The following is a 10,843-nucleotide window of genomic DNA, read 5'->3' as shown; positions in this document are numbered from 1 at the left end:
CATGCCAGTAAATTCCTAAAAACACAAGACCCCAAAGAATGGTGCCTCAGATGACTATGATGTCTGAACTGCTTGTGGGTGTGTGTAGGAAATTCACTCCAGTAGAGTGTGTAACAGTCTCCTTGGAGTCAACTTTCTATCAGGTGGGCCTCAGGCAGCTGTGACCTAAAACCCAGCCTCTGCGGCTCAGACCTCGCTCTGTAATTGACCCCAGGGCAGGGACCACGGCCGGCGCGAAGGGCAGCGGGCAGGGCGGAGCCGGGGCCGAGCGCGCGCTCAGGAGTGAGTCTTTGTGCAGTCAGGGCTTCTGCTGGGCAGGGCAGGCTGTTAATCTCGCCTGGCGGACACCGGGGCGTGGGGGGGGAGATGGCCCTTATAGGTGGCGTCCGCTGGTGAGAAACACCTTGCGCAGGTAAAAGGGTGGCGGCGAGAGGGAGTTCCCACCCATGGCTTTCTTAGAGAAATGAAGTCTTAAGTCTTAAACAGACAACAAGGAGGGGCCGATCGGTGTCTTTTGGACGCGCCAGGAGCCCCACCCTCCGCCAAAGGAAAAGCCCCTTGGATGAGAGGCAGGCGCTTCACAGAAGCTGAGAAAAGCGCCTCTCCGCGCGCGCCACCTCCTCCGCCTCGCGCTCCTCCTGAGCAGCGGGCCCAGCCTGTGCCCCGGCCGCGGTTCTCGCCCCGCCGAGCCCTCCTACCCCGGCCCGACGCTCGGCCCGCAGTCTGTCCCGAACCCTCTCCATGGCGGCAGCCCGCCCCTCCGGCTCCTGGAGCGGAGCCCTCTGCCGGCTGCTCCTGCTGACCCTCGCGGTGAGTGCAGCAGCGGTCACCGCTCCGGGGAAGGGGGCGATCGCCTGGGGTACGGAGGAAAACGAGGGGAACGGGGATAGGGGGGGGGGGGGGGGGGGGAAAGCTGGGGTGAAGGGGCCTCTGGGTGGCTAGAAAATGGAGTTGGCGGGGGTGGGGGAGGGCAGATAGGAAGATGATCGCGACCTGGGAGTTGGATCCCCAAGGGGAGGGAAGGTGTCTCCAGTAGATGTAATCGGCGCACTCAGGCGGGAGCGGGCCGCCTTCGCCCAGGCAAAACCGTGGCCCCTGGGTACGCGCCGGGGAGCTGGGTGCGCCGGGGCTGGGGGTGCGCCGGGGCGGGTGTGCGCCGGGGCGGGTGTGCGCCTGGGCCGAAGTGCGCCGGAGCGGTCCAGCTGCGCCTCTGGCACCTTCTCCGGGAATGTGCGGCCCCCTCTGCCTCAGCGCCTGCCCAGGCCACGGAAAGGGGAATCGATGGGCGGCCGGGACGGAGAGCGAGTGTCCTTGGGTGAAAAAGGGAACTGCTTGCCTTTCTGGGAATTGCTTACTCTGGGAGAAGGGCGGGGGGAAGTGGCGGGTCGGGGAGGGGATCTTGACCCTCTGCTCCTGAAGACTGTGGACCGGCGGGCTGTAGGTGAACATTTGTACAGTTTCAGTGGTTTCTTAACGTGCGAGGCTTCCGTTCCCTAAATCTTTGGAGGAAGGAAGGGTCTTTCTGATTTCTTGTCCCCAGAGACGACTCGATTTTTCTGCTCACCACTGGCTCCCCGCGCCACCACCCCTTGCCCCAGATTCTTTCCCTCTTTAAAGAGCACTACAGCAATGACCCTACCCCTTCCCAGAGCTGGGAGCCTAAGTGTTTGGCCTTATTTGGGGCGGGACAGCCCCACTCCCAGGCTGGACAGATAGGATCTCGTTGGAGGCCTGAAGACACAGAAAGCCAATGCCGGGAGCAGCCTCTGGGGAATGTGGGATATAAAAAGCCTGATTGGACTTTTCCTGGCTTCCTGGAAGACGAAGCAATTCGACAGGTGTGGAAAAGTGCTCCTTGCCTTGAGCAAAAGGCATTGGGTGCCAATCAACCTTGAAGGACAGAGGGAGGAACCCGGAAGGCTAATTCCCACTGGGAGAAGGGAACTGGGGGCTGAAATACTCTTATACTTTCCCCTTCTCTTCGGCTCTCATTTCGCAGTGGAGTTCCACATTTTAAAATCATGAATTGGTAATTGTTACGACTATTAGAATGTCTTTCTCGAAGAGCTGAATGGACTTCAAACCCTTAACTAAATTCCCAGGGCATATTAATAATATAGAAAGGGCCAAGTACACAGCAGTTAACATTTTACAGATGAGGAAACTAAGAATGGAATAAATAACGGTAAGAACATATGTTGATGAGTAAGAAATAAATTTTCATTAGACTCCTAATAAAATTGCAATTTCTTTTAAAACCACTGGCCATTATTCTTGAAAGGAAAAGGCATGCACAGATACTGGCAATGCGTAGTAGCATTGCTCTGCATATACCTGCAGATAGAGCTTTCTGTGTGTCATCTCAGATTCTGTTTAGGAGAAGGTGGGGTATCAGTGAGTGGGGTAGGAAGTGTGCTGGCGCTGGCTACACTCTCATTCTGCTGGTTTTTGCTCTGTGCACGTCTGTGCAAACCCCTGCCAACCTCAACGTGGCTGTTGTGGTTGTGAGTCTCAAGTGTGAGAAATGTGTAAATACTAAGTGTAAGAAATTATTAAGCAAGAATGATTTTAGCTGGGCATGGGGTGTGCGCCTGTGGTCCAAGCCACTGGAGAGAGGCTAAGATGGGAGGATCGCTTGAACTTGGGAGGTCCAGGCTGCAGTGAGCCCTGGTCATGCCAATGCATCCCAGCCTTGGTGACAGAGTGAAATCCTGTCTCAAAAATTGGGGAGAAATGACTTTGGGAGGGGGGTAGGATTCTTTACATTACCTCCTTCCCATATACCCAAGTAATCCTTCATCATTCCACAAATCAGCTTCTCCTCACTTCCTAATGTTTCTTCAAACCACACCTGGCTTAGCCACTTGAACTCTGTCTTCTGCTAACCACATAATAAAGCTTCTCTCTCCTGAGATCACTGGCTCTCCTGTGCTAAATCCAAATGACTCATTCTTTATATGGTTCCACCTTGTAGCTTTTGCCCTTATTCTTGACACTCACTCCCCCTTTTTTTTTTTTAAATCTTTCTGACCACTCAGGGTCTGACTCTCTACCTAGTGTCTTGTCTTTTTCTTCTTTTTTGTCTTGTCTATTTTTTTTTTCTTTTTTTGGTTTGGTAAAAATGATATAACATGAGATCTACCCTCCTAACGCATTTCTAAGTGTATTGTATTGTTAATTGTAAGCACAATGTCATATAGCAGATCTCTAGAACTTTTTCATTTTCCATAACCAAACTTTTATATCCATTGAACAGCAAATCCCTATTTCCCCTACCCTCCGTCACCTGGCAACCACCATTCTATTTTCTGCTTCTATGAGTTTGACTGCTTTTTCCTCCACTCTTAAATGCTGGTGTCTCTTGATGCTCTGTTCTAGGTCTCGTCCTTTGGAATCTACCCTCTTTCCCTAGGGCATTTAATCCACTTTTATAGCTTAAAATATCACACAGTTGCCAACATACACTAAATTAATATTGCTAGTTCAGATGTCTTCATTGAACAATAGTCCTTTGTATCACTCTACTGACTGTGATGTGTGACACAACATTTTTTATCTTCCCAAACAATGTTGTTTTTCTTTTAGTGTCCTGTATTTCAGTATGTGTCAGTACCATATGCCTGTTCCTCAAGTAGGAAGTCTGAAAGCTGTTTGTTTTTTCTTTTTCACTGCTCCCCTTCCTTAATCCATCAAGTTCCATTAAATCTACATTCAAAGACAACTCATGGGTCTATTCACTTGTATCTGTCACTTCTGCTATCACAAATAATGTCACAATGAATAAACTTGAATGTATGTCATTTCATATATGGGCAGGTGTATTAGTAGGACAGATTACCAGTAATGGGATTTACAAATAAAAGTGTAAATTAGGCCAGGTGCAGTGGCTCACGTCTGTAAATCTCAGCACTTTGGGAGCCTGAGGTGGGAGGATCACTTGAGCTCAGGAGTTCAAGACCAGACTGGGCAACATGGCAAAAACCCCTCTCTACAAAAAATACAAAAATTAGCCAGGCATGGTGGTGCATGCCTATAATCCCATCTACTTGGGAGGCTGAGGTGGGAGGATCACTTGAACCCAGGAGGTGGAGGTTTCAGTGAGATCGCACCACTGCACTCTGTCAAAAAAAAAAAAAAGTGCTTAATTTTGTTAGATTTTGTCCTTCCCTCCATAAATGTTGTATGTTACTAGACAGAAAACTATTTTATGATAGATGTCACATGATCGAGGATATATATATATATAGGTGTAAAGATAAATTGAATCTATGCTTCATTCAGAACACCACAGAAAATTCCAGAGATGAAAGATTTAAATGTAAAATATGATTCCCTACAGATAATAGAAGAAAACATAATAAATTGTTATATAAATTTGGAGCCCACGAGGCCTAGTTATGACTTAGATTTCGAAAGCCAATTTATCACAATTGAGAAAATCAATCATATGAGAGTACATATATACATACTTCTTCATGGCGAAAAAACAACTCTAACCAACCCAAAACACCACAAAGTCAAAAGGTGATTGATAAACTGGAAAAAATATTTATAAGTCATATTGAAAAGGTTAATCTAATACATAAAGAGCTCTTGTAACTCAAGAAGAAAAAGTGCAACATGAATGTAACAGTATCCATAAAGTAGTAAAATGGCTCTTAAGTTATAAAAATATGTCAACCTCACTCATAATAAAATATGAATAAAAATTGCATTGAAATGCCATTTCACACTTGGCAAACACCCAAAAGTTCAACAACATGCTATGTTGGCAAGAATGTGGTTGACTCATAAATTGTTAGTGGGTGTAATAAAAGGTTACAACTTTTCGGGACGTTATGCAGTCATACATAATGCAAATACAAATTGTTTTACCTCTTTTCTAATACCTGTGCTTCAAATATCATTCTATTCATATGCCAGTACCATATTCATTTAATTGTTGAGATTTTATGATTTGTAATATCTGCTAGGGTTGATAGCCTTTCATTGCTTTTCAAAAAATAATTTTCCTATCTTTATTTTTTATTTTTTCCTTATGGCTTTTTAAATCAGCTTGTTTAGTTCCAGAGAAAATTTTATTGAGGTTTTTGTTGGTATCAAAAATTTGTAATTTAACTTAGTAAGAATTGATATAGATACGCTATTGATTTTTGTCTTTCTTTTTTTGCAAGTGTACTTTTCTGCCCTGCAGAAATGTTTTCAGGTTTCCTTCAAATAGGCTTTACATGTTTCTTATTAAATTTACTCCTTGGCATTTCAACTTTTAATTGCTTTTGAAGATGATTTCTTTTTTTTTGAGACTGAGTCTTGCTCTGTTGCCCAGGCTAGAATGCAGTGGCCCAATCTCTGTTCACTGCAAGCTCCACCTTCCGGGTTCACACTGTTCTCCTGCCTCAGCCTCCCGATAGCTGGGACTACAGGTGCCTGCCACCATGCCTGGCTAATTTTTTTTTTTTTTTTTCGTATAGGGGTTTTTAGTAGAGACAGGGTTTCACCGTGTTAGCCAGGATGGTCTCAATCTCCTGACCTCGTGATCTTCCCGCCTCGGCCTCCCAAAGTGGAAAATGATTTCTTATGTTATCTGACTGGTTTTGTTTATGGGTATGAAGACTAATGATTGCCGTATTTTCATGGTTATTTCTGCTTCCTTACTTAAGTCTCTTCTTGTTTTATAGTGATGTATTGTTGATTTGCTTGGGTTTTCCAGGTACCAAGGTCATATCAAATGCAGAGATTTTTTTTTTTTACATCTTCCTATCTAATATCCTTGTCTTGCAAATATACCTTTAATATAATGTAAACTACATATGGTGACCTTGGAAAGCCTATCTTGTTTCTGAGTTTAATTGGATTGCTTCTAGTGCTTTCCCATTTGTGTTGTGTTATAATTTATAAAGATCACATTGCAAAAGTACTCATCAATTCTTATTTTTTGAGACTAAAAAAGATAAGAATGGTTATCGAATTTGGTCGAATGCCTTTTCGCATCTATGATGGTGATCACATGTCAAGCCTTCTTTAAATTCATGGCTTGAAGTTTCTGGACCAAGTAAAGATGTGAGTGTGGATCACAGATCCACACAAGGGCCAGTTTACTTCTGGCTCAAATTTGTAATGAAGATTTAGCATTAGGGTCCCAGATTAATGTGGAGTGGATCCTCTTAGATCTTAGGTGGGCCCTGTGCTTTGATTTCATTCTCCTCTCCAGAGGCCAACACAGCAGAGTCAGATCTTTGCAAATCAGAAGTTGTTCCTGAGTTCCTCTTACCACTCTGTGTTCCAGCTTTCTCTTCAGTTTTGGCCTACCAGTTGCTTGCTATTTTAGTAGCTCTTTGATGCTTTAGGATGTTTGAAAAATGTTATGCATCATTTGTAATTAGTTTTGGCATAGGTTTTTCTTAATTACCTAACCTGTTATTGTTGGAAATGACAGTTATTTCCATTCTCCACATTGGACAGATCTATCACATTCAAACATAAAGCTGCTTACTTAATTTATTTGCTTAAAGTAAGTCTTTGTTTCTTATTATCATTGGGAAAAAAGATCCATGTGCTTTGCTAATGACGTTCAAAATTTGGCCCACACCCACTTCTTTGAGCTCATGTTAAACTTCTGCCCCCGCTCTGGTACACATATCAACCATTCCAGATTTCTTCTTCAGGTCTGTGCCATCTCTGGGCCTTCACATATGCCATTCTTTTGTTTGCAACATTTAAGCTCTGCCTCCTCTTAGCCTATCTCACTTGTAGCCGATCTTCAGGTGACCTCACCTGGCTTTTAGACATCACTATTCCCTCTGCTCTCCTGTAGCTCCCTGTACTTCCTTATCATTGCATTCGTCTTACTTTGTTGAAATTACAAATATGTCTTACTCTTGGACTGAATGTTTCATGAGGACCATGTTTACTGCTCTGTATGTGGTACATAATACACATTCAATAAGTATTTGTTGAATTCATGCATGAATGGATGGATGTCCAAAATACTGTTATTCAAAGAATTGTCGTAATCCAACCATTTTTCATCTTCTCCATCATTATTACCTTAGCCCAAGTAACCATTACCCCAGTCTTAGATTCCTGCTGTAGTCTCCCCATCAGTCTCCTGGCTTCCACTCTTACTCTTCTATAACCTATTTTCCACATAACTAGTAGAGTGATTCTGTATAAATATCAGTTTACGCCACTCCACAGCTTCATCATGCTGTTGCCTCTCTTTGCACTCAGAACAAAATCTGTGCTCCTTACCATGACCTTTTAGACCCTACATCATATGCCCTTGACTGTCCTTTTGTTTTCTTCTCCTATCACTCTTCCTTCACTGTGCTCTGCTACTGTGACCACCTTGTTCCTTTAATACACAAGTCTCCTTCCAGGGTCTTTACTCTGGTTCTTGCCCCACCTGGAAGACTCTTTCCTAGTTCCTCACTTCATATACACTCAGGTATTCTTGTTGTCACCCTCTCTCCCTGCTTTATTTTTGTCATGACATTTATCTCTTGCTGCCTTGGCATTGTGTGACATTTGTGCATTTGTGTATTTCTTTTGCTTATTATCATGTAATCTTTGTGAGGCAAGGACTTGGCTTTGTTCACTGCTCTCGCCATTGAATCTGTTTAGCACTTAGTAAGCAACCAGTAAATGTTGGTTGAATGAATAAGTGAATGTATTCTTCCAATCACCTTTAGCTGGAATCTTCAGAATCATCTGATTCTACTCCTATTCTCTCTTGGCTATGCAGCCAGTAAAAATTCTTCATATCATTTGATTTCCAGTTCAAAATGAATGTCTTTATTGTGTCTATCCCAACACTCCAAATGAAACACAACCTCTGCTTTATTCGATCCTTCAAGTGTAATTAAAACTGGATAATTAAAGAGTCTTTAATATATATTAAAAATAAACATTTCCATCCAAATTTTGATGATTTTAGTTTATGTTTATAAACTTTGTAAGTAACAGTGTAAATGCTAGTTAACTGTCTTGCTTTTGGTCAAAGATGTTTGTAAAACTAGAAAAAAAGAATGTGAATCTTTGAGAAACATCCATTGTAAAGTTTCAGTCAGAACAAAATTAAATTTCAGTGTGTTTTTGTATATGTTGCATTGGATTTGGTTCACCATGAATCACTAAACCATTAAAAAAATTTAAGTAAATTATTTTGTAAAATGAACTTAACTTTTATTTATGAGAAGATACACCTTCAAAATAATTGTATATTTCAAAGTTATGTGCCTATCCTGTGGAGTAACACATAAATACTCTCCATCATCACTTCATGGCAACAAGTTAATGTTTGTCTTTAAAAGCATTGACTTTTTATTTAGTATATTATTGATTTGGTATCATATCTCATAGGCAATTAAGAATGTACTGAAACAGTTTGCTGCCTCAGTAAATTTGGTTTTCTCTTTCCTATGGATATACCTGTGCTGCCTTCCTGATAGTTTTCAGCACTCTCTCACATAGGCTGTTGTTGGATCGTCACTGAGCTAATTAGTGAAGTTATTATTACATCCGTTTTACAGTATAGGAAACAAAGCTGAAGAGCATACATAATTCTCTGAGTTTACAAGCTTTTTGCAGGAGGAAGCTAGAACTCAGTATGTTGTTTTATTCTTCCCCTTGATATACTTTTGTCCTGATTTCTTTCTCCAAGATGTTTTTATTTTGATAATTATATAAAGTGATTGATAATTATATAAAGTGATTTATAATTATAAATCACATGTAATTATAGAACTAGAAATACCATATGACCCAGCCATCCCATTACTGGGTATATACCCAAAGGATTATAAATCATGCTGCTATAAAGACACATGCACACGTATGTTTATTGCAGCACTATTTACAATAACAAAGACTTGGAATCAACCCAAATGTCCATCAGTGACAGACTGGATTAAGAAAATGTGACACATATACACCATGGAATACTATGCAGCCATAAAAAAGGATGAGTTTGTGTCCTTTGTAGGGACATGGATGCAGCTGGAAACCGTCATTCTCAGCAAACTATCGCAAGAACAGAGAACCAAACACCGCATGTTCTCACTCATAGGTGGGAATTGAACAATGAGATCACTTGGACACGGGAAGGGGGAACATCACACACTGGGGCCTATTGTGGGGAGGGGGCAGGGAGGAGGGATGGCATTGGGAGTTATACTGATGTAAATGACGAGTCAATGGGTGCTGATAAGTTGATGGGTGCAGCACACCAACATGGCACATGTACACATATGTAACAAACCTGCATGTTGTGCACATGTACCCTAGAACTTAAAGTATAATAATAAAAAAAGACTACAAAAAATAAATTCGTGTGTTTCTATTTAATTAATTAAATATTTTAAAATTAATATTTAATTAGTGTAGTCAATCAATTGTAATATAATTAATATTTATATAAGTATTACATGCTTTTTATGTGTATATAATATATAAATTTATAATTTATATAAATGGTATACACATTAAAGGTTTCTTTTTATGCATATTTTTTTTTCATTTTTTAGATTTTAATATTTGCCAGTGATGCCTGCAAAAATGTGACATTATATGTTCCCTCCAAACTAGATGCTGAGAAACTTATTGGTAGAGGTAAGGAAGCCCTAAAATTTGTAATAAATCCTGATTTGCTCTGGTAAATATACACCACGGAATACTATGCAGCCATAAAAAGGAACAAGATCTTGTCCAAGATCTTGTCCTTTGCAGGGATGTGGATGGAGCTGGAAGCAATGATCCTCAGCAAACTAACACAGGATCAGAAAATCAAACACTGCATGTTCTCACTTATAAGTGGCAGCTGAGCAATGTGAACATGTAGACACAGGGTGGGGAACAACACACACTGGGGCTTGTTTGGGGTTCTGGGAGAGTGAGAGTATCAGGAGAAATAGCTAATGCATGCAGGGTTTAATACCCAGATGATGGGTTCATAGGTGCAGCAAACCAACGTGGCACGTGTTTACCTATGTAACAAACCTGCACACCCTGCACATGTACCCTGGAACTCAAAATAAAATAAAAACACTCATACACAAAATAAATCCTGATTCGCTGTGATATTTTAAAATTAGTGTAATTTTTAGAATGATAACTCCGCTGGAACTAGTAGATAAAACTAACACAGTATATTATCATTTGTAATACATGTGGTGTCATTCTAATGAAAGGAATATTGTTATTTTTGGAAAACATTATTATATGAAGTCGATAAAAATATTTCACTTGAGTAATAATTATTAACATTTACATTAGAGGAAAGATAAAGACATTTAACATGCCTTTAAAAATTTGGCAAATAGTATTGAAAGTATTTTTTTTAGTTTAAAGATACTGTTTTTGGAGTTTTATTCTTAAATATTTCACTCTGTATTGTACTTACTTCCACATATTATTTTTTATCAATTAAATTATTTCACAAAACTGTGAGAAAAGATCAAACCAATGATAGCATAAAATGTGATGACTGCTTGGCAATAGATGTAAAGAATTTAGTAATAGTTCCTTTTAGTAAATGCAGATTTTAGCTGCTAGATTCTGTGTAACTTCAGGTGTACTTAGGTATTACTCTATGGCTGATTTCTGTTGATAAAGAAAACACTTTTTTTGGTTTTGATTTAAATATGCAAACACTGGACTTCACATATGTTTACTTCAAAGCAAATGTCTCTTCTTTAAGAGAATGTTAAGTAGGTATTAGAAGTGATGTAAGTGTTTAAGCACAACTTAATACACCATACAGTTTTATGTGTCCTTGCAAAAATTTACAAGTGCCAGTATAATTAATTTTAAGTTTTTGGCTCTCCCCACATGCATACATTACTGT

At 40.7% G+C, this 10,843-nt stretch overlaps 1 protein-coding gene across 2 annotated transcripts in view; it reads left to right on the top strand.

Annotated features, from left to right (window-relative positions):
• Positions 1–290: 290 nt before the first annotated feature.
• DSC2 (desmocollin 2) overlaps positions 291–10,843 on the top strand; it is a 36,721-nt gene continuing 26,168 nt past the window's right edge. For both annotated transcript variants that reach the window (XM_017951650.3, XM_021930010.2), the window contains exons 1-2: positions 291–810; positions 9,525–9,609. In XM_017951650.3, coding sequence (XP_017807139.2) covers positions 742–810; positions 9,525–9,609 — 154 coding nt within the window. In that variant the 5' untranslated portion in view covers positions 291–741. The remainder of the gene's footprint in view (positions 811–9,524; positions 9,610–10,843) is intronic.

This window comes from Papio anubis, chromosome 19 (assembly GCF_008728515.1).
Source record: "Papio anubis isolate 15944 chromosome 19, Panubis1.0, whole genome shotgun sequence".
NCBI lineage: Eukaryota > Metazoa > Chordata > Mammalia > Primates > Cercopithecidae > Papio > Papio anubis.
The sequence above is the reverse complement of the archived record's forward strand: the minus strand, read 5'-3'. Positions and strand labels throughout refer to the sequence as shown.